The sequence below is a fragment of the Aspergillus sydowii genome (genome assembly GCF_001890705.1).
Source record: "Aspergillus sydowii CBS 593.65 unplaced genomic scaffold ASPSYscaffold_8, whole genome shotgun sequence".
Taxonomy (NCBI): Eukaryota; Fungi; Ascomycota; class Eurotiomycetes; order Eurotiales; family Aspergillaceae; genus Aspergillus; species Aspergillus sydowii.
Genome location: NW_024467866.1, coordinates 1,206,811 through 1,232,326, shown reverse-complemented (window position 1 = coordinate 1,232,326; position 25,516 = coordinate 1,206,811). Strand labels below are relative to the sequence as shown.

General features: G+C 50.8%; 13 protein-coding genes across 13 annotated transcripts; 7 read left to right on the top strand and 6 right to left on the bottom strand.

The window, feature by feature from the left end:
- Positions 1 to 347: 347 nt before the first annotated feature.
- Positions 348 to 1,627, top strand: ASPSYDRAFT_47557 (uncharacterized protein). Its single transcript, XM_040847451.1, has one exon. It carries the CDS (start codon positions 353 to 355, stop codon positions 1,343 to 1,345), a length of 993 nt encoding a protein of 330 aa, XP_040701074.1. The 5' UTR covers positions 348 to 352; the 3' UTR covers positions 1,346 to 1,627.
- Positions 1,628 to 2,083: 456 nt separating this feature from the next.
- ASPSYDRAFT_80207 (SDR family NAD(P)-dependent oxidoreductase) lies at positions 2,084 to 3,014 on the top strand (the record flags this gene model as incomplete). Its single annotated transcript, XM_040851033.1, has 3 exons — positions 2,084 to 2,606; positions 2,669 to 2,774; positions 2,867 to 3,014. 3 exons carry the CDS (start codon positions 2,084 to 2,086, stop codon positions 3,012 to 3,014), a joined length of 777 nt encoding a protein of 258 aa, XP_040701073.1.
- A 707-nt stretch (positions 3,015 to 3,721) lies between these two features.
- ASPSYDRAFT_206475 (uncharacterized protein) lies at positions 3,722 to 4,853 on the top strand (the record flags this gene model as incomplete). Its single annotated transcript, XM_040843905.1, has 4 exons — positions 3,722 to 3,788; positions 3,844 to 4,085; positions 4,143 to 4,432; positions 4,503 to 4,853. 4 exons carry the CDS (start codon positions 3,722 to 3,724, stop codon positions 4,837 to 4,839), a joined length of 936 nt encoding a protein of 311 aa, XP_040701072.1. The 3' UTR covers positions 4,840 to 4,853.
- Positions 4,854 to 5,218: 365 nt separating this feature from the next.
- On the bottom strand, positions 5,219 to 6,064 carry ASPSYDRAFT_80205 (acetoacetate decarboxylase family protein; the record flags this gene model as incomplete). Its single annotated transcript, XM_040851032.1, has 1 exon — positions 5,219 to 6,064. One exon carries the CDS (start codon positions 6,062 to 6,064, stop codon positions 5,219 to 5,221), a length of 846 nt encoding a protein of 281 aa, XP_040701071.1.
- Positions 6,065 to 6,881: 817 nt separating this feature from the next.
- Positions 6,882 to 7,247, bottom strand: ASPSYDRAFT_33388 (uncharacterized protein; the record flags this gene model as incomplete). The annotated part of the gene is made up of 1 exon (XM_040845081.1): positions 6,882 to 7,247. One exon carries the CDS (start codon positions 7,245 to 7,247, stop codon positions 6,882 to 6,884), a length of 366 nt encoding a protein of 121 aa, XP_040701070.1.
- Positions 7,248 to 7,783: 536 nt separating this feature from the next.
- Positions 7,784 to 8,270, top strand: ASPSYDRAFT_1181510 (uncharacterized protein; the record flags this gene model as incomplete). Its single annotated transcript, XM_040840376.1, has 2 exons — positions 7,784 to 7,905; positions 7,996 to 8,270. 2 exons carry the CDS (start codon positions 7,784 to 7,786, stop codon positions 8,213 to 8,215), a joined length of 342 nt encoding a protein of 113 aa, XP_040701069.1. The 3' UTR covers positions 8,216 to 8,270.
- Positions 8,271 to 8,431: 161 nt separating this feature from the next.
- Positions 8,432 to 9,856, top strand: ASPSYDRAFT_155053 (uncharacterized protein; the record flags this gene model as incomplete). Its single annotated transcript, XM_040842422.1, has 1 exon — positions 8,432 to 9,856. One exon carries the CDS (start codon positions 8,432 to 8,434, stop codon positions 9,854 to 9,856), a length of 1,425 nt encoding a protein of 474 aa, XP_040701068.1.
- A 2,123-nt stretch (positions 9,857 to 11,979) lies between these two features.
- Positions 11,980 to 13,791, bottom strand: ASPSYDRAFT_1181505 (uncharacterized protein; the record flags this gene model as incomplete). The annotated part of the gene is made up of 5 exons (XM_040840375.1): positions 13,651 to 13,791; positions 13,117 to 13,592; positions 12,694 to 13,065; positions 12,497 to 12,640; positions 11,980 to 12,444 (listed from the first exon to the last, which is right to left on the bottom strand). Exons 1-5 carry the CDS (start codon positions 13,682 to 13,684, stop codon positions 11,980 to 11,982), a joined length of 1,491 nt encoding a protein of 496 aa, XP_040701067.1. The 5' UTR covers positions 13,685 to 13,791.
- Positions 13,792 to 14,206: 415 nt separating this feature from the next.
- On the top strand, positions 14,207 to 15,841 carry ASPSYDRAFT_1181503 (nucleic acid/nucleotide deaminase domain-containing protein; the record flags this gene model as incomplete). The annotated part of the gene is made up of 2 exons (XM_040840374.1): positions 14,207 to 14,859; positions 14,919 to 15,841. Coding segments are annotated over exons 1-2 (1,437 nt in total), but the record flags the coding sequence as incomplete, so codon positions are not given.
- A 1,533-nt stretch (positions 15,842 to 17,374) lies between these two features.
- ASPSYDRAFT_80202 (putative cellobiose dehydrogenase) lies at positions 17,375 to 19,208 on the bottom strand. The gene is made up of 2 exons (XM_040851031.1): positions 17,651 to 19,208; positions 17,375 to 17,593 (listed from the first exon to the last, which is right to left on the bottom strand). The coding sequence occupies exons 1-2, from the start codon at positions 19,184 to 19,186 to the stop codon at positions 17,489 to 17,491; spliced, it is 1,641 nt and encodes a 546-aa protein (XP_040701065.1). The 5' UTR covers positions 19,187 to 19,208; the 3' UTR covers positions 17,375 to 17,488.
- Positions 19,209 to 20,942: 1,734 nt separating this feature from the next.
- On the bottom strand, positions 20,943 to 21,965 carry ASPSYDRAFT_80201 (uncharacterized protein; the record flags this gene model as incomplete). The annotated part of the gene is made up of 2 exons (XM_040851030.1): positions 20,943 to 21,524; positions 21,582 to 21,965. 2 exons carry the CDS (start codon positions 21,963 to 21,965, stop codon positions 20,943 to 20,945), a joined length of 966 nt encoding a protein of 321 aa, XP_040701064.1.
- Positions 21,966 to 22,180: 215 nt separating this feature from the next.
- On the top strand, positions 22,181 to 22,699 carry ASPSYDRAFT_91540 (uncharacterized protein; the record flags this gene model as incomplete). Its single annotated transcript, XM_040852505.1, has 1 exon — positions 22,181 to 22,699. One exon carries the CDS (start codon positions 22,181 to 22,183, stop codon positions 22,697 to 22,699), a length of 519 nt encoding a protein of 172 aa, XP_040701063.1.
- Positions 22,700 to 23,513: 814 nt separating this feature from the next.
- On the bottom strand, positions 23,514 to 24,926 carry ASPSYDRAFT_59616 (Ras-GEF domain-containing protein; the record flags this gene model as incomplete). The annotated part of the gene is made up of 3 exons (XM_040849731.1): positions 23,514 to 23,851; positions 23,912 to 24,128; positions 24,180 to 24,926. 3 exons carry the CDS (start codon positions 24,924 to 24,926, stop codon positions 23,514 to 23,516), a joined length of 1,302 nt encoding a protein of 433 aa, XP_040701062.1.
- Positions 24,927 to 25,516: the final 590 nt, after the last annotated feature.

The following is a 25,516-nucleotide window of genomic DNA, read 5'->3' as shown; positions in this document are numbered from 1 at the left end:
AGTATATTGAATGTATGGATCGCAGACAGTGCCTTATTGAGCATCGACAAGCCTTGATAGGCTGGACTCCTTAGCATCCATGTCTCTGGAGAATCCATGTCGTGAACAGACGTGATAATATGAAGCACTATTACTGCCTAGTATAATAGCCTCGGCCAAGTTAGGAACGGCTGGCGGCTAAATGACTGATTGGTGAACATTTGACTCAAGCTAGATTAATAATGCAATCTAATTAATTAACTAACTAGTTAACTAGGTTATTTTTAACAATACTTAAGTAACGAGTGGTCAGGCTGAGCTGCCTCTCCAGATCCCTCTCCCCACCACACCCACCATGGCCGAAGAGCTCACCATGGTCGAAGACTCTGATATATGTGCCACTCAAGTCCAAACACCCTTTCGCACAACAATTGATGTGTATGCAGCCCTACACCGGTCTCCTATCCATGTAACTGATATTGCAATCTCTAGCTTGGTCTGCCTATTCATTGCTGGCTCCTACATCCCGCAGCTAATCCAAATCGCCACCAACGACCGCATCGCCAACGCGGGAATCTCTGGCTGGTATCTTATTCTCCTAACCGCCAGTGCCACTACACACCTGGCTGCTCGCATAGAAAACAGCTACAGTTATTTGCCCTACAGATGTATCCGCTTAGGCGAGTTAAAAGGCGCCAAAGCCTTCTCTGCGCTTCTCGTGTTTTTCCAGCCCCTGGTGCAATGGGTGGCTGCCATCACATTGCTGGCTGTCTATGTAGCCTTCCGCACCCGCGACTCATCTTATGGTACTGGTGCTGGAAATGAAAAGAGTGCGGCAACGCCTGATTCAAGTGCTGACGAAAACGATTACCCTGTCCCTTCCCCTTCCAGCGCAGCCATCCTCGCAATTGTCCTTACTCACGCAGCCATCCTCCTCCCCTCCGCTCTCTACCTCTTAGAGCAACTAGTGTTCGAGGAAAATATAGACCTTGTCGCGATCGCATTCCTCGACCAGATTTACGGCCTCTTCCTTCTTGTAACCGGCCTCCTTACATCGCTTATCGCCCCTATCCCCCAGATATACCTAATGGTAGCTCGTTCCCGTTCCAATTTGGACCAAGGGAGCCTTAGCGTCCTGGGCCTAGGGCTCCAAGTCATCGCGTTCTTGGCATTGGCTGTTTCGCAGGGTCTGCGGATGAAGGGGTTGAGTGACGCTGAGGACGCAGGTAATATACGCCTACAATGGTTAATGTTCTTCTTCTCCTCCGGCTTGGGGGCGGGGTGGATTGCGCTGGGTTTCTCCCAGTTGTTGGTTGTAGCTGTTGCTCTGGGGCTTGGGGTGGGATCGGGACATATCTATCTGTAGAGAGCTGCTTTCTCGCTTCTCTTTGTTCTGGTCTTCATATATGCTCCTTGTCGGACGGTACCGCTCAATATCTACTCCTAATTTCCGCCGCTACTTACCCGACTCATATGATGCACGGCCCGGTTAGGGAGGACTGTTCTAGTTTGAGATGGGACAAAGGGCCGCTAGCCAAATTATCAGAAGACGCTTTCGTTTGTTGTTAATTGGATTTACCTATTATTGCAACGGCTGAGAAACAGCCAGCAGTGACCTAATCTAGAGTATTGTAATAAAATAGTATCTTTTAGCGAGTGTTAAGATCAGATTATATATAGACCAATGAAAAGAAAGTAGGTATCATCTCTCTTGTAATAATATATATATATTAAACTAGATCCCCAATATTTCATACGTATTAAGTCTAATATTCCTAGCTGAGAGAACCATGACCTCTGCACACTGGATTTTCCTGGACTGGTTACCCTCGACACAATACAGATGAGCCGTCGTCAGGCCTACGAATCACGTTCGGCTCATCTAAGATAACACGCTGTGTCCTCGTCCAAGGTGAGCGACTTTAACGGTAGTCTTCCGAAAGAGGCCAGAGTGCGAGCGGGCTCCGCGGGTCCAGGAGGGGAAGAGGGGGGAGGGGTGTGTGGGGTGTGTTTAACATTCGCGTCGCCTCTTCTTAGATATAGACTAGAGTTTCAATCTATTTCTTGTAGGTCCTATACAGCCCATCACTTTACCCAGCCCAGTATGTCCTCTTCCACCCGAGTCATCATCGTCACAGGCGCATCGTCCGGCCTCGGGCGAGCCATCGCCACTGAACTCGCATCACACCCGACGACCCGCGTCGTCATCTGCGTGGACCTAACACCAGATGCACTCTCCAATGTGCAAGAGGCAAGATCCACCGTGGACGAAATCCGGACGAGCTACGGCGCCGACAAAGCGATCTTCGCAAGGGCCGACGTCAGCAACGCAGCGGACATGGAACAGTTAATCCAAACGGCAGTTTCGTCCTTTGACCGTCTTGACGTGCTAGTTAACAACGCCGGGGTTGCGCTCGAGTCCTACAACAAGCGGGGACCCCGGCCGGTGCATGAGACAGACCAGGACACCTTTGAAATCACAATGGATGTCAATGCGAAGTCTGTGTTTCTGGGATGCAAGTACGCAGTCGAACAATTCCGGAAGCAGGATCTTGATGCGGCCGGGAACAGGGGGTTTATCGTCAATATTTCCTCCATTTATGGAATGACAGGGGCTGACGGACATGGTGAGTCTACCCGTCGGTTGTGCGTTTGTTAGGAGATGAAACAGCTCACTGTGTCCGGATAGTATCGTACTGTGGCAGCAAGGGAGCCGTGTTGCAGATTACAAGGGCGGTTGCTGTCGAAAATGCACCATTCAAAATTCACTGCAATGCGATTTGCCCAGGCTGTACGTGGCCCCTCCATGGTTCTCTCGGATTAGTCTAACTTCAACGACAGTCATCAAAACAAGCATGGATAGTATGCTGCATAATAACAAAAAAAGCCTTGACGACACCATCAAGCTGCATCCCTGGGGAGCGCTTGGCCAGCCGCAGGATATTGCCCATGCCGCTGCCTTCCTGGCCAGCGACAAGGCGAGTTGGATCACGGGTGTCGCTCTCCCTGTTGATGGGGGATACACAGCTGCCTAGCTAGGTTTACCATTCAACCAATACTATATCCCATAAATGTGGAGGGCTATTACCAAGTTTGAGCAGCAAATGTAACAGGAGGTCAATTGCAGTCACTGGACTCGATATATCATGAAGTAAGCGAGTCTGGATAGTACAATTATGGCACCTCCCAAAGTCATGGGACACCATGAATAATTGCGCAGCACTAAAGCGGTCGCACTGTATCACTAATAGGCGCAAGATTAAGCCTTTTGACCTCTGAAGCGGTCTCTTGCCTATTACAGACGTGAAATTCCGCAGGGCCCAGGGCAAATCCTGCTGCCTAATACTTACCAGCCGTGGGACTCCGGTGAACTAGGATTGGTAGATGTAGATGTGGTAGGGAATAAAAAGACGGGAATAGCACGCCTGTCGTGATCGGGGAACTACACGATTGTAAACGAGCATGAGCTGGGCTGTGGAAATGCAGCTAGACTGGATAGATAGGTACAGGAGGAAGTGCCATATTACAGTTAAAGCTCCTTGGCAAACTCTAGTCTCCACCGCCAACCACTGTCTATCTGTACCAGAGAGAGTCACCCACTGTACCGAAAATGGTTGAAGTGCGAGCAGTGCCTAGTGGGGAAGCATCAGACATGGATACTTCCAGAGTCATTCGTGACGGGGTATAAAAAAGGACTTGATTCTTCGGGCCCTCTGGTTCACCTCCTATACTAAACCCAGACATGGCGGAAACAACGACAGATTTCGCCATTGAGAACGCGATTGCTGTAGTCACTGGAGGCGGTAGTGGTAGGTTGATATATTCCCGACCAGATCGCTATTAGTTTAACGACCGCAATCACAGGCATTGGGCTCGCTTTCAGCAGACTCTTGCAGACCAGAGGAGCGCGAGTCCTAATCGCCGACCTTAAACTAAGCCCAGAGGCTCAAAGCTGGGTCAAGTGCAACGCGTGCACTCCCCAGGCTGTTTTCCAGCATTGCGATGTGACAAACTGGGCCCATCTGGAGAGTCTCCCTGCAAAGGCCAAGGAGCTCTGGGGGTCCGTTCCAGACATTTGGGTTCCAGGCGCTGGAATCTTCGAACCTGTAGGTGTACCTGATTTGATCACTAGCTATAAGCCCTGCCGCTCATTCTATGCTCAGCCGTGGTCACACTTCTTTCTGGATAGCGACGCCTCGTCTAACAGTTCCCATTACGCCTCTGTCTCTATCAATATCGAACATCCAGTCAGACTGACCCGCATCGCCATCCGCTCCATGTTATCAGGAAACAAGCGCGGCGTTGTTCTCAACATCGGGAGTGACGCTGGCATTGACTACTTCTACTCGGTTCCGCTGTACACGGCTACGAAACATGCCATTGTCGCATTCACGCGCAGCCTTGGGCCCGTAGACGCTGAAGAAGGAATTAAAGTGGTTGCCATATGCCCAGGGTAAGATTCCTCTTAGATTAATAAATATCTCGGTGATGTGGTATCGTGCTAAACTGCGTTGCCACGGCAGGAGTGTCCTGACCCCCCTGTTCACCACCACACTGCGAGACCAGTGGAATGTGAAAGAAGAGAATGCGCTTCTTCCAGAGGAGGTCGCTACTGCCATGGTTGAGCTTGTCGAGTCATCCGAATACCCTGGTGGATCTATAGTGCGGGTTGACAAGGAAAGAGGAATGAGATTGATCCCATGGCCTCAATCAGAAGCGCCACCTGATATGAGCGGCGAAGATATGAGACAGGAGCTCGAACGCAACTACGCGCCGGTGCGCCAGATCTTACGGCGCGAACGTAGTGCTGGTTATGGCAGAACCTTAGAGCAAAACTGCAACAATGAAAGTCTCACGTGAGGCTAGTATAGGACCAGCAGAAAACTATATATATAATAGCTTGCTTAGGTTCATTACTGATAACTCGTAGCTATCTATGTCTGAGCAGCTATACAAATCCTAATTTAGTGGTATAATCCAGGCTTTCAGCGGAGATACTGCAGCTTATTAGAATTAATTATTACATAGAGCCCTGCTCGAGCCCTTGGAATAACTCTATCCTTGGGCCGGAGTATCTACCACGCAACTCGCTCGTTAACATTATTTGAAAGCCAAATGATTCATGATTGTGTACAATTGAGCCATTTCTATTTCTATCACCACACCATTGAGCTTTCTGAGGCACAAACTCCTGCCAGCAGGCCATATATCTTGAAGATATAGACAGTAATTTCTGCCCTCACCGCGAGCTCAGCCGCTGTACAGGGAATGTTTCATCCACATCAACCTCCGTGTTCTGCAGCTTATTCCACTGAGCACCTACGCGGAAGATGCGCAGGTCATCGTAGTGCCTCCCGATCAGGTAAGGCATATAGGCATTGCCGCATCCCAGATCATGTTCCGCGACAACCGTATACTCCGCCAACCCCGAGACATATTCAAACTCCCCCACGGAGAGGATGGGAATACTGTGCAGCGGATCCGCCCGCGTTCCTCTCACAGTCACACGGCCCCTGCCCGTGGCCCTCCGAGTCTTGTGCTCCACTACCTCCAGCACGTTGACCTTGGGCTCCCATTGCAGCCCCTTGCCCTGCGAATGGGGGTAGGCCTTGATCTCAAATTGAGATCCTTTGACTGTTTCCGCCGCAAGTTCGTCTCCACATTCCATCTCAACCTCGATCAGGCGCACACCATTGCGCTCTGCGTAGCCATAGCGGTAATTGCCCGAGCGCCAGAGGCGCGTAACGCCTGTCTTCTTGGTCTCACCCCACACCTCGCGGCCCCAGGTAACGGGAGTATCACCGCTGATAAGCATGAGCAAGCAGTATTTGCCCGTGATCCCCTTGAATTTGGCGTCGAGCGTGACGAGCGTGCAGTCAAATTCGCCGCATAGCTTGCTTTCCATCGTTCCCACGAGTATGCTACCCTTGGGCTCGGCCGCGGGCTCGAAGCCAGGAGGGAGTACACTTTTCACGTACTCGAAAGTGGTGTGGAAGGGGATTCCAATGCCCTCTTGCGAAAATTCAGGCTTTGAGGAGAACTCCTCCCAGATAACGATCTCTTCGTGGGACGCGACGTAAGACATGGTCGTGGATTAGGGTTCATCAAAGAGGGAGGGAGAGAGATGAAGACAGTGGCTGAGAAATAAGGGTATGTGGGATTGACTTGAACGTGAGAGCAGGAGCCATCTTTATGCTCCCAAACTGCCATATCGGACATAGCGACATATCCCAGTTAGGCGAAACAACGAGGTGGCGTTGATTTGATGGACTTGGAGATAAGAAAGATACCACGGACCTCCTCCAGTTTCGTCCCCACAAAACGGCAGAGGGCTCCGCAGTCCTGGGGCACGCCACGGGTACGGCAACAGAACCAATTGGTACAATGTGCGAAAGACAACAGCAATTTTGGAACAAGGGTACCGGTGCTAGCGTCCGATTGCCGAGGTTCCCCAACTTTGCCTGGGTGGTAATTTTCATGAACCCGAAACTCTTTGCCAAACCCAGACAAAGTGCGAGAGACGGCATTTGAATAGATGTCTCCTCTTCCGACCTTCCTAACCTGATGGCTGAGATGCGACGTGTGTGGAACTCAGGTCACAGTCAGCGACTTTGAGTAATAGATTGATTGTGCGGAAATTTTCATGCGATTAGACTACCATCCCGTCGCCCTGTCCGGGGTCATTCGGCGGCCTAGTACTTGGTTGGGGTTGGGACGAAGCAATAAAAAAAAAAAAGTGTGCGTCTGTTTATCAGAACCCTTCCTCTCATAAAATGCCTAGGACTACTTGATTTGCGCGTAAAAATCGAACACCATCTTCAGGGACATGCGGCTTTCTCCATGGCGATGGGTGCAAGACATTCAGACCACATTCGCCTTGGCCTCCACTTCAAGCTCAACGATCATTCCCGGAAGTCCCAATTCCCGGACCCCACACAGGACCAAATGGGCTGATGGTTTGGCATGGCCTTCCTGAACTGCTCCACTATCAAGTCAAAGGACTGTTCTAGTGAGATATGGTAGCTGCGGACAGAATAAACGTCTTCCCATCCGCGCAATCCCGCATCCTGGAGGTTCTTCTCGACATTCTGGAACGCCTTTGCGACTTGTCCCGGGAGGTCGTTTGCATCAATGCTACCATTATCGTCCCATCCACCCTGGCCAGAGCATTTGACAATGTCTCCGACACGGACAGCCTGAGAGTACGAGTACTCGCGTTTGTTGGTTGCGCCGACGCCGGGATAGGCGTAGTATTGTAGTGTGGACATTCTGCGGACTAGGGATGGATTTTGCAGGGTTGCTGGAAATATCTTAAGTTGGAGTGGTGTTATTAGTGGCTCCGAAAGTGACGATAAAGGGGAAAAGAAAGACAAAGAATACACGTACCTTGTGTAGTATCTGGATTCTTTGCGCGTATTCACTTCAGCGGTCGTTGTGAGGAATTGAAGGCCAAAAGGACAAGGAGTGTCGCGGTAACTATATATACCCAGCATGTCCGGCTGCTTCGGAAACTGTACTGATCACTTCAGGAGGGGATATGGGGTATTGGGGCCCCCCAATTCAGGCCATCGAATGGTGCGGAGATGGTATTATCGTGCGTGGATATTGAGCTATGGCTGAAGATCCCCGCCTGCCTCGCACTCTGCCCTTTTTGGGAAATATGTGTTTTTAACTCGATATAACCATTAAATACGGCCCAGATGTCGACAAATATTGTGCAACCTCTTATCATATCAATTTCGCTTGTTGCTCCTACAAGAACAACCGTCTTTCTCACAAAAATCACCCGATCTTTTCGCTCCTAATGGCTGCTGCCGCTACGCTCACTCTGCCTAATGGCAACCAATACGAACAACCTACGGGGTTGTTCATCAATAACTCCTTTGTTGAAGCGTCTGGGGAGCTCCTGGACGTGGTCAACCCTGCGTGAGTTCCCATTGCCCGTTTCTGGCTTGGGGCGAAACCGGCCCTGCGGTATTGTGATAGAGCCTGTCTAACAGTCAATTCTTTCTCCAGTACTGAAGATAATATCATCTCCATCAAGGGGGCATCCGGAGATGACGTGAATCGAGCTGTTGCAGCGGCGCGGGAGGCCTTCCAGGGCGAGTGGCGCGAATTCTCATCCACCCAGCGGGGAGAGCACCTTTACCGGCTGGCGGAACTTATCCAGCGGGATCGCGAGCTAATCGCCGCTATTGACGCTTGGGATATGAGAATCACCGGGCTGCATAGATAGATAGGGCCATGCCATTCCACGGGGCGTTTACCTATATAGTCCACATCCACTCTCGCCTCCGCACCAAGACTCATCCCTCAACTTTTTCTTCTGTTTCCTACGAAGATGTCTACAGATATTTATGAAATACCCGATCGAGATATCAAAGAGGAGCCCGGGGAAATGCGGCTGTCGCAGGGAAACGGGTATATGGCCGAGCATCATGGAGCTGGAGGAATGGAGAAGCCCTTTACGGTTCTGAGTGCCATGGGGGTTGGTCATTCCATCAGCAACACGGCCATCACCGTGGTTGTTGGTCTCAGCAGTGGCATCTCGCTTGGAGGCGGTCCGTTGTATTTCTGGTCTTTCTTGGTCATGGTCTTCGTGGCTCTCTGTGCAGCAGTGAGCCTGGGGGAGCTTGCCTCTGCATTCGCGCACCCAGGGGGCCAATACTTCTGGGTTGCTAAACTCTGCCCCCCCAATCTCCCTCGTCGATTTATCTCCTACATGACGGGGATCTTGGCCTGGGCTAGTGCTGTCTGCACGGGGACATCTGTCTGCTTAGCGGTGCCCCAGATGGCTTTAGGGATGATCCATCTCACGCATCCTGATTTTGTACAAAAGCCATGGATGCTCTTTGTCGGCTTCCAGCTCACCAACTGGATAACATTCACCGTCAATTGCTTTGAACGCCTCCTTCCCTTTTGCAGCAAGGGAATCCTCACCTTTACCGTGACCTCCGTTATCGTGATTTTCGTCTCGCTACTTGCAGCTACGCATAACCGGGCGTCCGCAGATAGCGTTTTCGTGACCCTCAGGAACGAATCTGGATGGATGAACGGGATTGCATTTCTAATCGGGACTAATGGGACTAACTGGGGGTTTTCCTGCCTTGATGCCGCTTGTCACCTGGCTGATGAGATTCCGAATCCCTGCCGAAACATCCCAAAGGCTCTTCTGTGCACAGTCGCACTGGGGGCTCTTACCGGACTTCCGATCACACTGGCTCTGTTCTTTGCTGTCTCTGATATAGAATCGGTTGTGGTATCTAATGTGCCCTCACTTGAGATCCTTTACCAAGCATTTAATGGCAATGCTGCTGCAGCGATGGGTCTCCAGTGTTTAATCCTTATTTCTGCTGCTGGTGCTATCATCGGTATTCATACATGGCAGTCCCGCATGGCATGGGCCTTTAGCCGTGATGGGGGCTTCCCATTCAGCAAACATATGGGAACTATTGCTCCTGCGCCTTTTTCAGCCCCTCTTTGTGCCCATGCATGGTCTTCCGCGTGGCTTTCCCTCCTGGGCTGTCTTGTATTAGGATCAAGCACAGCCTTGGGCTCTTTCATCTCGGCCGGGATTCTTCTACAATACGTGACATACTCCCTTGCTATTGGGTTCCTCTTGCTTCATGGTCGACAAAAAGTGAGCCATGGTCCGTTCTGGTTTTCGCGATTGGGGTACGCCGCAAATATTGTGACCCTTGCCTGGACAATGGTGGCGTTGGTATTCTATTGCTTCCCTTACAGCCTTCCTGTGGAGGCTGATGCTATGAACTACGTGTCTTGTGTCATGGTCGGTATCGTTCTATATGCCTTAGTTTATTGGATTTTCTTTGGTCGAAGAACGTTCAAAATTCCTCTCCTCGAAGACGAGCTCTAAGTCTTATCCTGTTTTTTTTTTTTTTGCCCTGTTATTTGGACTTATTCTTTGATCAAATCTGATGCCTGAACGTTTGTGTTTATTCTGCCACATAATAATTTTCAATCTATTCCAGTATACTCAAGTAGCGTCCACTGTAATCCAACTTTCCTTTGGCTAATAACCCCCCTGATCCTACTCAAATGATTAGCAGGCCAGCTCAGGAGGGGCCCACCATGGATGGTACATTGCTAATTTCGGCCGAAGTCCGACTGAAGTGGGTAGTCTTCGGCGTCCCTATTACTAGACATGCACAACCTGCCCTGGAATGCGTCATATATCAAAGATTCTTTAGAATTTTAATACATATTCTATTGAATTACTATTTAAGTAATTTATTTCTTTTAATTACAACCTAAAATATCAAAAATTAATAGATCTATTATATTCTTAAAAAGATCGTAGCAACCTGATTTAAAATATATATTTTAATATAGATCCTCTACAGAACGCCCACCACCTTTCTAGACTAAAGATTTTAAGATTTAATATCAAATTTTCCCTTTTCAAAGTAATTTTTAAATAAGGTTTTATATAAAATTTTTTGTGGCTCCCTTTCGGGTTGATACAGGGCCTGCGACGGAGCTGGTTTAGAGGCACGTCAAAACCGAAGTAGTGGAACTGTCCTATGCAACGCCATACAATTTGTCTACCTAATTTCACATGTCAGCAAGTTATTACGGCTTTCAATAAAATTATGCACTGACTATATACATAAAGCAGAAATGTATATGACGTGTGAGAGAATGCTGGTAGAAATCCAGTCGTCCGATCGAATCAAGCATGGTCGTCCTTGAGCTGGTTAACCTGTCGCCTATCAAACATGAAGTGTTTTGGATGAGTGGGCTGAGCTGTTCTAGGGAAGCAGAACTACGCGTCGACCATCTTCAGCCTCGTCAACACCAAATGTAGGTGTTTTAAGCGATACGATAGCAGTCCTGCCCGCACGAGGCTTGATATACGTGCAAGGCTGAGCAGGCGCGAGCCTCCATAGCCGTGACGCATATAAAAAGACCGCGTACCTCTTTTATCTCATGTCCTTCTGCATCGCCAGCTTCTCTCTGGAGCCCTTCATTAAAATCTCTCCTCCATCATAAATATCGTCGTCTCATCTCCAACCCAACCCAACTCACGCTTGAAATGCCTGCCCCACCCCGCGTAACCAACCCTTCGGGCCTCCCGCGATGTGCCGCGCCGGGATGCACGCAGAATGCCGCGTTCCAGTCGTATTATTGCTCTGCTCGTGAGTCTTCTTTTCGCCTAGTTTTGTGTAACGTGGAGATGATTGACCAGACCTAACTTGTAGATGGCTCTTGGAGCAATATCGGCGGCAATAATAATAATGGCGGGCATAGACATGGGAGTGTGCATGGGGGGAAAAAGCCGAGGTGAGAGAGGTTGGGATCGGGTAGAAGGAGTAGACAAGCTCTGTCAGTGATAGCCTTACAATGATACTCACCTGATTGGAGTTACATGTATATCAAGACCTCCGGGATCTGGCAATCTATTTCTACCACAAGAGTGCAGTGTAACCTGCCTCAAGTAGCGCTCTCTACCCACCCTGGTAGACAGTGTTCTCACATATCACCTACACTCACCTATGATTTGGCGTCTATTACCTATAAAGCAGTATTGCTTGGCCGACTATAGTTAAGCACGAAGAATCTACATATGGACGGTGCGTAGATAAAGCCTCCAGTCTCGTAGCCTACTACAAGGCCAACGCAGAGGACTTGGTTAGAACCGACGATGGCATTACAGCAAGACCGTAAAGGTGCCCTATACTTCCTTGTAACTCCCTCCGCCTGGCCAAAGAAGCAGTCGGGCAGTCGGACCAAAGAGCAAACACCCTTTTCAACATCATCTATCCCGAGAAAGGTGACCACCTCCGCCGGATAGACAAGGATATACCCTCTATCCGCACCTGGAGAATGTATGGCGCTCTACCTCGAAATCGAGCTTACTTGCTCACGGGCTTATGGGCCCTGGCATTACAAATACCGAGGTACGCGTGCTGCTTTCATCTGATACAACAATCAATAAAGAGCGTGTTGCTTTATCTGACAGAAACTTATAACAATCATTCAAGACGAGATAACGCTCCTGCCTCCGTCTTCAGTCAGCCGGTCTCTGACCTTGATGACCATGTATCCGTCGCCCAGAGTATGCACCGGTTCCGACGCAGCACCGACGATTGCACTGGGCGAAAACAACAGGGCCTCGCCCACTCGAAGATGGACAATCTGACGAAACAGCGATGAATTTCTGGATGCGCCTGAATATTCTGCGCCGTCCTCGTTGCTGGCCGGTAGTCCTTCACGAGATTTTACCTCCATCGCAGCTGCGGCCACATGCCCCTTTAGGGCGCGTAGCCATGCCGGCGATGTAAACCGATGCACGATGGTAACCGTACACAGACCGAGGAGATCGCTCGAAATCGTCGGCTCCTGAGTAGATATTAGGATACGAGCACCGAGGTGACGCTGCAGCCTGACGGTCGAGAGTAGAGTATCTGTAAAGGTCCGAGCCTCAACCGAGTCTTTCATATACTGTGGAGTCTATCAGCAGCAATAATCGAGAGGACGTTGAATAGGCACGAACTTTATGAGCCTCATCCAGGGCCACTACTCTGCCGATTTCGGTGTCCTGCTCCATGAAGATTCCAAAGCAAACGTTGAAAAGCGAGCAGGCTGTATCCGGGGATATGCAGGGGCAAGAGAGGTCGACGATTGTCAGCTGCGAAGGCTGGATCAATTCATTAGCGCTGAGTTGATGTTTCCGAACTTGTTTTCTCATACCTTGGGTGTCCAGCTGGATCCTGTATTGTTGGAGACTGCCATTTTCTTCTTTTGTGACTTGGACAGGACTGCTTGCTGACGGGGCATGAAGCTCTCTAAAACGTCCAATCTCTGCTTCAAAGGCTCGAGCTGGGTTGGAAGGAGATCGGAATTGAGGACCCTCCGCTTGAACTCTCCGTAGTCAAATTGGGATCCTGTGTTCTGCTGCAAAATGCGCATCTCCCTTAGAACCCGTTGAACAGTATGCACATATAGTGGAGCCGGACCGTGGCCTTGGCCAACTGCCATGATATCAAACATGCGCTTGGTGTTTAAATTGGCCTGGTCTATTAGCAAAGGCTCCACAAGGATGTTGAACCTCGCGTAGGTTTTCTAAATGCTCCGTTAGAATAAACAACGCTTGTATGTCCGGTTTTATTTTACCTTTATTGTTTCAATATTAGTTGGTGCACAGAGAACTCGAACATCTACGTTAGAGTGCGATGCAAGGAAGGCGGCCTCACAGGGCGAGCCGCCACTGTCGCTGATGAAAGTATCATAATGGAAAACGACACCTGTCATGGGCCTGTGGAGCTCGCCGGCTCTCGAGGGAATCAAACATCCTTCCAGTATACAGGACAAGGTATGGCTTTTCCCCGAGCCCTGGGAGCCGCAGATAAAGGTACTCGACGGTTCAGCCACATTGAAAAAGAGTCGAGGGTCCTGTTCCAGAGTTGCGTCTTCTGGATACGGAGAGGTAGTTGCCACTTTCTTGACACCTCCCAGGAGGCTGTATTGGGATGGCCCTGCTCTGGATTGGTTGAGAGAAGAGGCCGTAAATACAGGACCTAGAGAAGCTTCTTCATGGTGACTCGAGCTGTCAAGCTTCAGCAAGCTCAAGTGATACGCCAGGGTATGATCTGTATACCTGGTCAGCATCCAACGACAACAGTAAAAAAAGTGCGATTGAGCACCGACCACTTTGGATCTGTTCGACCGAAGTTGAAGTCATTTTTGAAAATAGATCTTATCAAGGGGGTTGGATGATTCTAATTGTGCCTCTTGTTATTCATTTCCATTTGCATCCCCCGTGTTTAAGTAGTGTCGCGTCCATTGTGTGGGAGTACAGCGAAGGACAGAGATATGGCGCAAGGCGCTGTGAATGAGAACACTTGAGCCATTTCGAAGTCGGCCTCCAGCATTGTACATGCTCATGAGGTGACGGACTCGCGCAGCTATCGGCAGAAACTTGGTTAAACGACCATCAAAGCGCCCAAAAGTACGGAAAAACGCAGCCCTGCTAAGCTATGACTGGCACCGCGCGCTGTACGATGGCAGCGTCCTGCTCAGATGCGTTTTATGTGGTCGGCCTCTTGCATGGTTCTTGCATGGCTCCTGCATAACTTTTGGGACTTTTGCATGGACGGCCTCCCGCAGGGCCTCTTAGATGGCCTCTTGGACGGCCTCTCGCATGAATGCCCTACCACTCTGACAACTTCCCACAGTGACGCCCCCGCCCTAAGTTAGACCTGCAGAAAGAGTCATGCTCTGAAATGAGTCAACCTGACAGGGAAGTCGATTCTCAGTCCGAGGGATATGTTTAAATTCCTCTGGCTTCCTCTACATGGCTACCGGCCAGGTAACCAAACAACTAAAATTTCAATCGCGAAGATATGGCAGCAAATAAACCTCTCGAGCTTGTACCCACCGGCGTTTTACGCCCCAGGCTTAATCCATACGATAGACTTCTCGCCCGCTTTTACGAGCCACTATTCCTTCTGAAAGCATTAGGACAGACTCGCGGCGAACACACGTCCGAGCCCCCTAGCCGCGATAAGGCCCAGGCCCACAGGCGACGGTTCCTCTCGAACCTTTGTTACATATGTGACTTCAAGAAAGGAGGAGATACTTGTACTGCAATCGCCTTAGAAGACAGCCCTACTTGTTACCGGTTTTGGATAGCCTCAAACAAGGAGAGTGAAAGGATAGTCGCCTTTGTCGAGAAAGTCCTCAGCATTCTGCGTGACACAGACGCTCTTCCCAGCTCCAGTCTGGCCGGCGCAAAATCCCAGTTTGTTCTATACTGCGCGGACTTCGCAGGCCACCGTATCAAGCATGAAGCCAAATGTCTCCGAAGAGAGGCGCAGAGAAGCGTTTCAACGCTCCTGGAGCAGAGCTCGGAAGCAGGTATGGCAATTTTCACACCGAGTGCGTTTCTGGGAACGAGTGTCTAATAGATTTCAAAGCTCAGGGCTTGCGCAGATGGTTGCAGCAGGTGATTAACCACGGAGATAATATTCGACTGTGCGCTTTTGCATACAAGAACCGCCATTCGCTGCATATGAGCGAGCTTGAAGGCTGGGCGAGCTACGAAAACAGAAGCCTGGGTTATGAAGACAGACGTTCATCGTTTGAACTGGTCCGACATTACTTGGGGAGGCTTGCCCACCATGTACGGGCACCCAAAGCCCTCTTCGAAGATGCGTGCCAGCTGGGCTATCTATTGCAGGAATACGACGTCCGCGCAATAAACCCGTCATGTCCGGTGCATCCGCCAGTGTGTGACTCGCATACAAACCTTCAAGGAATCGTCAACCGCATGTTCGCGCGAGACGATGCTGAAAAGGCAATTATTGAAGATGGCTTGATTTACATAAACAAGACCTCTGGAATTTTCAACACGTTCATATCCCAGTACCAGAGCCCAGATCTACAGGTTCACGCAGAAGTGCAGCTACTGGAGCACTTCTATAAGAAGCGGCTTTCTTTCGTGGACCACGACCGATTCATCGCCTGCAGTAAGCCGGCGTGCTTATGTTGCGAACTGTANTTCAAATATCATCCAGTCCGCATGGTTGTGCCTGCATCGCACTGCAAGATCTGGACGAACTGGAGTCCTCCATATGTGCAACATTTCACGAAAGATGACCCTGAAGCCGGGCTGCAGAGGAAGCTGTTAAGCCACATAACTCAAGACCTTCGCGAACAAATTATTCGCCAAGTTCTGGAACGCTCACGACCGAGTGGCTGGCATCCAGATTCTAGAACAGGAATAACAGAGGCACGCCCTGCTCATGCTTTTGGCATCCGTCCGGTACAAGACGATGAGCCCGGCGAAGGTACCGAAGCGGAGCTGGACTGCAGCCTCGATTCAGACGATGGTGGCGTGCTGGTATATGTTTAGCTTCTTAGTACTTGAATTGAACAATTTTTGAATGTGAATCCATATAGTAACATGGACGTTATTGCTCCTACTCCATAGCCTACGACCTGAATAATGTATCGGAGTAGAAATCTTGTTATTATGAACTATCTTCCGAGCTCCCTCCTCCATGCTTGTTCCTGTGGTGACGGTAATAGTTATCTTTTCGAGTAAATAATTTTCCACATCTCTGGCAGGATACCCGGCCTTGCACCTCCCAACGCCGCCTAGCCCATGCGGTATGGGCAGTCTCGTAATGCCGGCGCATGTCCCGTTGGTCAACGGCCATGTACAGACACATGTGGCACCTGACAGGCTTTTCGTGCCATTTTAAATGTTTTCTGGATTCTATTAGAGAGCTGTACCAAACCCGGGGGTGGAAAGTACTCACCGGAGAAGCGATTTGTGCAGAAACCCCTCGTGATTGCAGGTCTCCCGTGGACAGTAATACAACCCATCCAGTGAAGCACCAATGGCATCCAATGAAGGCATTTCGGCTTCTTCAAATCTCCAATGCGTATTGGTGCTCACGTTCTGTGGCTCTATACTGTGACCGGTAGCCTCGGTAATAGCCTGAGTAAAATCGTTGCCCCAGAGATCTTGACCCGATTCAGTCGGAAGTAAATCAAACATGGCCCTCTATAGAGGGAACTGAATGTCAAAAAGAATCCAATCTGGCTCGTGGTCTTGGGAGGCTTCTATAACATGCTCCTCGACGTCGGACAGTTGGGGCTCGGCTTCGAGTGTGGCAGGTGGCTGGGAGGTACCATCATCTTGTGCATTGGATAAGGATCCTGCGTATTCGCTTATTGTTGCTGGAGGGCCGATGTCAAGAAAGAAAGTGCTGGGGTTCGAATCATAGCTGATATCTGTTCCCAGCGACATCCAGTCCGCGGACTCGCTTTGACCAAGGAATCGCGGATCCATGGCCGGCAGACTGTTATGCAACGATGAACAGAAGACTGGCTCCGCAGGAGAATATATGCTCTGGTGAGTCCCTGCATTGCTCGTGTGCCCCGCGATCGATGACGACAGGAAGTGAATGAAGCGGTCAGTGTGATCCAATGAGTCTCAACTGCGCTGCCTGCCTACTCACCGCTAGTTGATGGCGACCAAGCTCGCCAGCTTGGCAATGCAGTGGACTTCTGTCTTGCATGGGGTGTATTCGCCGAAAGTGGACCGAAGTCTTCGTCGCAGGGCGCCAATAAGCTCGACGCTTCGTCCGATACGAGCCAAGGTGGGAACTGGGGGGTTTCCATTGCCAAAGTGGTCTACAATAGTTGGACATCAGATGGTATGGTGTTTTCAATATTATCAGTGATGGCGGGTGCTACTATTGAGCGTTCCAGTCCACGCCTAAAAGCGTCGCCAGCAGGAGGACGTACATTCGGAACAAGAATAAGACAAATGAGAGATAATAGAAAGAAGTTAATTTGCACATGCCTTCTAGCAACCAGTACTGAAAGGCTAAGTTATAATACAGAGAACAGAAATCTATAACTCTTTAACAACATCCAACCGTACAAAACATATATTGCAGGAATTTAGAAGCCTGGCCCCGTCAAGCGCAAGGTGCTTAATCTTGGACACATATAGAACCTAGGCTAGTGTTGATTACTGGGCAAGAATGCGAGCGGCCGCAGCCTCTGCAACAACCATGATAGTGGTTTGGATGTTTCCAGTGGGAAGATCGGGGTGCATACTGCCGTCGACAACATACTTCAATCCGTAGTCAGTAACATGAATCAAAGGATAATGACAGTAGAGAGGACTTACCAGGTTGTCCGTTCCGTACACCTTGGTGTTGACATCGACAACGGAGGTACCGTTCTTACGGCCGTCGTCGGTGCCCATCTTGGCACTCGCAGCGTAGTGATTGCCAGTAGCTGGGGACGCAAGAATCTCAGAGACATTGGGGGAGGTCTGTAGCTCAAATCCAGAGTCTGAAGCGCCGAAGTCGTCGATAAGCGACTGGACGAACATACGGGCAGCCAGGATATCATCGCGGGTCTGCATGTAGGGAGAAGTCTCAATGATAGTGTTCTGCTTCTCGTCCAGACCCAGGACACCAGTAGAAGTCAGGCCATGGGTCATGTACGCCTTGATCTCGAGAACAGAGTCCTCGTCAGGAGCGCAAGAGCCCTGGAAGTAGCGGGTGTGGCCGTGGAGCTCATTCGAGGAGAAGAAGATCATTCGGTGCTTGCCCTGGGTCAGAAGACCATTACCCTTGCGGTAGAGACTGATGTCCTTGGTGTTGGAGCCGTTGAAGATGCCGTCGTAGTCGGGGATGCCGAAGTTGCCAGGGGTCTTGGTTGTGATGGTGAAGATGGGGTGGTCCTTCAGGCCGACACCGACAGGGAGGTTGATCCAGTCCTGCTGGGGAGGAACAGCAATCCCACTCTTCTTCGCAGTTTCGATCTGCTTCTTAGGCCCGATACCGGAATTGAAAAGGAGACGGGGCGTAGAGAGGGCGCCGGCCGCGAGAACAACACGGCCATGGGGAGCAAGCGACACAATCTCAGATGCGCCAGAGGGAGTCTCAACCTCAACACCAGTGACTTGGCTACCGGAGCGCACGACGCGGAGGACCTTGGAGTTCAGGCGCAGGGTGAAGTTCTTGCTCTTCTGGGCCAGAGGGAGGTAAGTGCGGACAGGGCCAGCACGGACCTGGTCCTGGATGTTCCACGATGGGTAACTGTAGACCTGGTGCTTCTCGTGGGGCTGGCGGATCATGTCGACGGACTTCCAGCCCAGCTTGTCGAGGAAGCTGGAGAGAACAGAGTAAAGGCCCTGGTCGTAGCGTTTCCCATCTGCAGAGGGCAAGGTAGTACCGGGGTTGCGCTCGTAGAGTCTTTCGGCCGCAGGTTCAATATCCTTCCACTTCCAGCCCTCTGGCCAGTTCTTGTTATCGTCAAAGTCGTGCTGCGAGGGGTGGACGAAGACCATGTAGTTGACAGTGACACCACCACCAAGCACACAGGCAGCCATCCCGGCCGTGTCGGAGCACATGTATTCGTTCCACACATCGAGGGAGCCAACATCGGCAGACAGACCGGGGAGATCAATCGGAGTCAGAGTTCGGTTCCAGGGCAGAGTCTCGTTGGCACCGGTTGCCACAGTCGGACCGACACCTCGTTCAAGGAGCAGGACATTCTTGCCCGCTTCGACGAATCGTTCAGCAGTGATGATACCAGCAGGGCCACCACCGACAACGATGTAGTCGTATTGGTCGTTCTTGAGGCCGGATGCCGAAGCAAAAGCTCCAGCAGCAGCTAGAATGCCCGCCTGGCACGCTACTCGAGAGAATCGCATCTTCAAAATATGCCAATTTTTGTCAATGAGACACAAGTCAAATTCTGTCTCGGCCGCCGGCAGAGGGCAGCATTTTAGTCTCTGCCCGGCGTCGGCGGGTTATGGCCAAGGGTCGTCGTCTGGAACGAGAGCCCCATTTTGTGTCATCCTGCGGGAGAAACACGCCGACAGTTTCCCCATAAGGTTAGGAAACCTGTTTGAAACTGAATAAAGAGAAATCCTCACTGCTAAGGATCTGACCCAGGGAGCGAAGTGGATCCGTAAGGGCCTGTTAATAGGGTGATGTTATAATATGGCAAGCACCAGGCCGGCTTCAGTCAGCGATTAGGAATCAAAGACCAGACTAAATAAGAAAAGAGTATCCACAACGAGCGTAGTCTGGCGGCCGTTGATCTTGATTAGGGCACAGCGGGCACGCTTCAACGAGGTGACAGGCTGACAGTCGTCCCAGACTCGATAAACGACCCACTGCCATGCCGAAAGAATGCCGGCTGGTGCCTGAAGAACATTCCAGTGGTAGGGGTGGGGCAGGTTCATTTAACCGCTACAGCTATTACCGGGAATGCGCTTAGCCATATTAACAGTGTCCATATATTCTAGTCAATCTAAACCTTTAACATCTCCATCATCAGCCTCAGCGCGAAGATTTCCTCTGAATCTCCCTAAGGAACACCTGCAGCGCAGCAGGGTTTGTCAGCCGGGCTGCCATGCCGGTGGCGTCAGTGTACTAATATGTGGCGCTGTTGATCGTTTGCCGGTTGCCATAGATGATATAGGCTGAGGGACTACCGCGGCGAAGGGGCGAGTTGTCTTCGAGTCGTCGAGCCTAGAAAGGATCACAAGATTTAGGGTGCGTAGTATACGAACCGAGAAGTGCTTCATTGAAGGTACTGTGCAACGTTTTGATCACGTCCTTGATCATCATGACCGGCTTCTCAGGGATCCGGACCCGTGTGTTGAAGGCATCTATGGCCTGGCCACCGAACCCTTTGAGGGCAGGGAGGCGAGATAACGGTATGGCTGAAGGACAAGCTGTTGAAGGACTGTCAGCATCTCGATAGTCAAACCTCGCAGATTACACTTGAGGCTGAGAGCCACGACATCGTCGAGAGCAATTGAATCCGCGGCTTGTTGACTCCATTGCCGTTCGCCCTTTCGTACTATTCATTGCAATCCCCGTTCCTCTTCCTCTTGCTGTTGGCGCCGTTGACATTCAGTGTACGCGCGAGTCCAAGATCACCTCAGCGAGCTGGCCAGGAGAGTCCAGCGAGAAGCCTCAGAACAAGGCCGACTACCGCGCGTCTGCGGCTGCATCCTGCGAGTAGCTGTCGCGTTCGGTTGGCTCCTCGCTGCTCCGGTCGCCCAATTCAGTCCAGGGGCTGCAGAACCAAATATTGTCCATAATCATGCTTCTCACCATCTTTGGCCACCTCGTCCAACAGATCATGTCCCATTTCGTGGCCCAGCGGGATTTATCTGAGCTGAGCCAGGCCCCAGCAAAGACCTATTCTTAAAGTTTTCATGTTATGCAACATCTGTGTCAAGCTCTCTTGGAACTCTCGTATGTCGCTAATAATGTTCCCATGTTGTACTGTTGTACTGATGGGTGCGAGTTCCAAAGGCGAAGAGACGAGAGACTGTTTACTGGGATAGTTTAATTGTTTTTGTATCATTCACCTTTATTATTTATCACCAGCTGAAAACATCTATTACTGCCACATAATAATGAAATGATTCGTTGTGAAGGCGGCAATGATCAAGAATCGAATTTATCCTGGAAGTACTTTTCAAAGGGAGTTACTTGAAAATCAGGGAATAAATCGTTATGGACCTCTCCTGGGGGTCTCCAGAAGCGAACCTGGCCCTGCATCCCCTTGACGAGCATCCAGAAGTCGTCTGGAAACTGACTCTTTCCTTTTACATCTTCTGGGATATCCTCTGGATTCCTCCACGACCGATCCATGGCTTCGAGCGGATATACCACCTTCTGGACCCTTTTGCGTGAATGCTTCTCCAGCCGCGAGGCCAATTCATTGTAGGTGATACGGTCACTGACAATGTTCAACGCCCTATTCTCCGAGACGCCGGGTTTCTCAATAGTTGCGACCACGAAGGAAGCAAGGTCGTCAAGATGCGTGAAATCAACTTTGGCATCAGCGTCGCCCAGTATATAAAAAGTATAGGAAGGAGAGTCGCGCTGCGTCCAAGGACACCAGGTAGGCTCTCGATCCTGGTTATAAAAATCACCACAGCCGATGAGAGTGTAGCTCATCCTGCCAGCGGCAATGGCCGGGTGGTGAAGGGCGTTTCTGTTGGCCTCTGCCTTTGCATTCCATGTCTGTTCCCAAAATATCAGTCTACAGCGCAGGGGCCGAAGGGGGTTGGCAATACGTACCGGGTGCAGATGGCCGTATCCTTTCTCGTCCGTGTAGATATGGTGCATTCCATACTCACTTGGGTAGAACCGCTTCACGCCAGCCTTGTCTGCGGCGTCTTGAATTTTACGCTGCGCCGTGAGGGCCTTCCCGTTCAATGCGCTGATTACGACCTCCACGCCTCCGAGAGAAGAAGCCAAATCATCCGTACTGGCTTCTAATGGGTCAAGAGCGATAGTCGTCAATCGTTGCTTTTGTTCCGGTCGGACTTTGATATCGTTGGCCTTGGATTCAGAGCCGGGACGGACAATTTGAACAACATCGTTGCATGTCTTTGCCAGCAGTGCCTTGAGAATGCAGGTACCAATCTGGCCTGTTGCACCAAAGAGCGCGATCTTCGGCATCGTGTCTGGAGTGGCTGTTGTCGTCTGGCATGAGGGCTGGTGGAGTATAAAAATGCCCCGGTTTTCCACCTCATCGCGACGTCAATTGCCAGCAAATGGCCAGCCAAGAACCCCGACACCGTCTGGTTCATGGCATGATATTCATCAAACCTCGTAAAACGTACTCCAGAAATAGCTACCATATTTCCATACCATTATTGTACTGTTCCATCATAATGCCTGTCGTACCCTCACTCAAAGACTCGACATTCGATGCCGACATTCGCGACCGCCACTTGCTCTACGACTACGACGCCCAAGACGCGCAGGGAAACCCGGAAAAATGGCGGTACGAGATGTGGTTCTTCAATGAAGACCGCGTTGTCTATGCCATCCACGGAGGTCCAATGGATGGTCGCAATAGCTTCCAAACAGCTACATACCAATGTATTCGCCCAGGAGAGCTATGGCAGGTTAACTGGCTTGAAGAGACCGGCACCATCTGCTCACTCGTGTTCGATATTCCCAAGAACCGCATCACAACTCTCATCGCGTTTTCCAGGGGTCACTGGGACAAGAATGACCAAGCCCTTGGGAACAAGCGCAACGATGCAGATCTAGCCCGGTGGAGGGGGCTGGCCAACATAGGGTCGCAGGCAGACCGTGTACTTCTAAGCGAGCAGGCAGATATAGTGAAAGACTTCAAGGGTGCTGGAGACTTGGAGCCGATCCAGATGGAATGGCCTACTTTGTGAAGCTGGTAGAACAGGAGTTGTTATAGAATATTACGACTATGCATTCTTTTCCCATAGCTGGCCTATTTCTGAAAAAGTTCCTCGTCCATGTATTCTTCTGTACCGCGCCAGCTCTTCTTATGCCCCATTCCAGGTCGATAAGATTGTTATAGGTCCCTGGCTAGACCTGTAAACGACAGCACAGCTTCGGTAGGTTACTCAGGCCTTGTCAGTCTGTCTCGGGGAAAAAGTGTCGGCATCAGCAGGCAGGTTCATGGCCATGCCCACCATTAATTCCGTTCCAAATCCGGGCGTAAGGAGGGAGTGTTGTTTCTGATAGACATTGAGGCATCGTATACCGGTTGCCAAACAAGGCCTCACCTCAGGGCATCATTCGGCTAGTCTCAACCATATGTCATGATCCTTAACGACATTGTGTCAGGTATTTTTGCTTTTTTCAAGAAAAAAGAAAGAAATAAATATGCGGCGCAGTGTGTGCTCGCGTAGATCGCCTGTTTGGGGACGCCTTTGCGAGCAGCGTGGGCCCACGGCTGGGGCGGTTGGAGACAATTCACAGCCTCACTCAGTCACTGAGTCTTTTTCTCACTCACATTCGGTGAGCCAGTGGCCAGTGCTGTCAGCGCCAAGTACCATATGCCTGATTCAGCCAGAACTTCTCAAGGAGCCGGTGGAGATCGACGCGATCGCCGTCCCAACGCACCAAAGAGTGGCCTGAACTCGCCTGTCCCCAGTGATCGCGGGGCTTGGGCAGGCTCATCACACTAGTTCACATGGCGTCGGTGAATCGGATCAGATAATCGATAACTTTAGATCTTCAGTCGTCGAGGATCATGCATGCGACCACCATAGACGTCGTCATCCCTCCTGTTGCGGTGTACGTGTCGCGCGATCGCCCTCCATCACCGCGTCCTCGCGGGTCCAACTGACAACTGCGTTCCCACAGCTCGTGCACATCGCCGGCACACTGCAATTGGGCTGCGAGATATTCCTGCAGTTCCGGGACGGGCTGGAGGCAGTACGTGGCTTGCTGGAAGCGCTGGACTTCGTGGATTGTGGCTGCCAGCATCGAGTATTTCGTGAAGTTAACCAGTCCCTCTGCCGTCAGGGATTGGTTGCCGTCTTCGATAAAGACCAAGTCCTTCAGGAAGAGTCCTATTTAACTTGTATTAGTGTCGCGACGGCGCCATGCTAAGGATGTCTAGTGTGACTGACCGAGAAAAGGAATGCATGGAGGCACCGCACAGCGTAATGCATCTCGATAGACCTGGTAGTTCTGATCTGTCGCTGTGAGAGCCTGCAGTGGCTCCAGAATGCTGCAAGTGCGCTCTGTGACCATGGCCCAAGTGCGAGCAAGCCGGTAGACGGGGGCGCTTTCCAGGCCTGACAGGATCGAGATCACAGCAGAGTAATTCTGCAGGTCGTGGCATGCCTAGATAGTCAGTATACCCAGTGCTTGAATTAAAAGACATGGTATACTTACATTGGCCACGTTCACCAAATGCCCTATGACCTGCGTGCGCTTCTTCAAGTCTGATTCTGCGATGATCACAGCACCAACCCAGCTCGACAACTGATTGAAATAGCGAATCAATGCTCGGACATTCGGCGCAGGCGTAGGTACATCTGCGCTCTCTTTCGTCTGCCAGTTCTTGTTCAAGAGCTCCGTCGGCTGCACTTTGGCAAAGACGGACGCCTCCATAAGCGTCAACTGCCGGGCAATCTCTGTAGGATCGATCTTGAGGAGCTGTAGCTTGTTTAACTTCCGTGGTAGAATGGGCTTCGGGGCGCTGGAAATCGAAGGCTGTGATCTCTTGAGACGCTCAACGCCTGAGAGCCGGCACCGGATGATTTCAAGCAGCTGCTGCACCGCACTCGCCTCGTTCGAAGCCGATTCAGATACAAACAGATGTAGTTTCAGCAGATTTCGATGTGTCTCTTGTCCCGGGGGTTCCATCCAGAAGCTCTCCAGCCACTGTCTTAGCACATTGACCACCCGAAGCTGAATCACAGGCTTCGTCTCACTCAACCATTCCTCTGCCTGTGTCGGATTCAGCGTTTCAGGCGGCAAACAGTCAAACCGCTCCATGAGAAGGTGAAGAACCTCCTCTCCGGTTGTAAAATAACTGTAGGTCGTCAGAAACGCGCGATTGAACGCGGCGTCCAGTTTATCAGGGCGCGTCAGATTGTCCACCAGCGCCTCCAGAGAGCCAGCTCTGACGGTCTCCATCGCATCATTCTCGTAGAGAATCCTCTTCGGAAACTCAACATGGCACGATTCAGCATCCATTCCCTTCTTTTTCTTCTCGCCCTCTCCCATGCTGACGTGAGAGCTCTGGGGCACAACCACCCAAGTAACCTGGACTTCGTTCTTGCGCATCAGCCTTGATCGTCTTTGCGACGGGGACGGCAGAGAGGGAATCCGCCGATAAATACTCTTAAAAGGCCAAGCAAGGCCTCGGCCAACGTAACCAAGTGCAGGCCGGAACGAAAGACGGTCCACCCGTTCTCTAATCATTTAGGTAGCTAGGTGGAGGGGAGCTCCACCCAAGCTGCATGGCAACTCGGGCCCTAAGCGTCCGTAGCGGTGCGTCACTGCGTTGATGGACCGAGCTTTGTCCGATTTCGGATACTGCAACCTAACTAAGTCAGGCTGTTGTCTGTGCTCTGATAGTTCATGCGAAGTGATCTTTTGGTGTCAGTTGTGGGTTTGTATGAATTTTCCAGACTATGTTTACTTTGGTTTGACGGTTATGGCACAATCAATCGTGTATCGTGTAATGGGTATCTAATGTCTAAACTAGTTCTAAGAAATGGCTG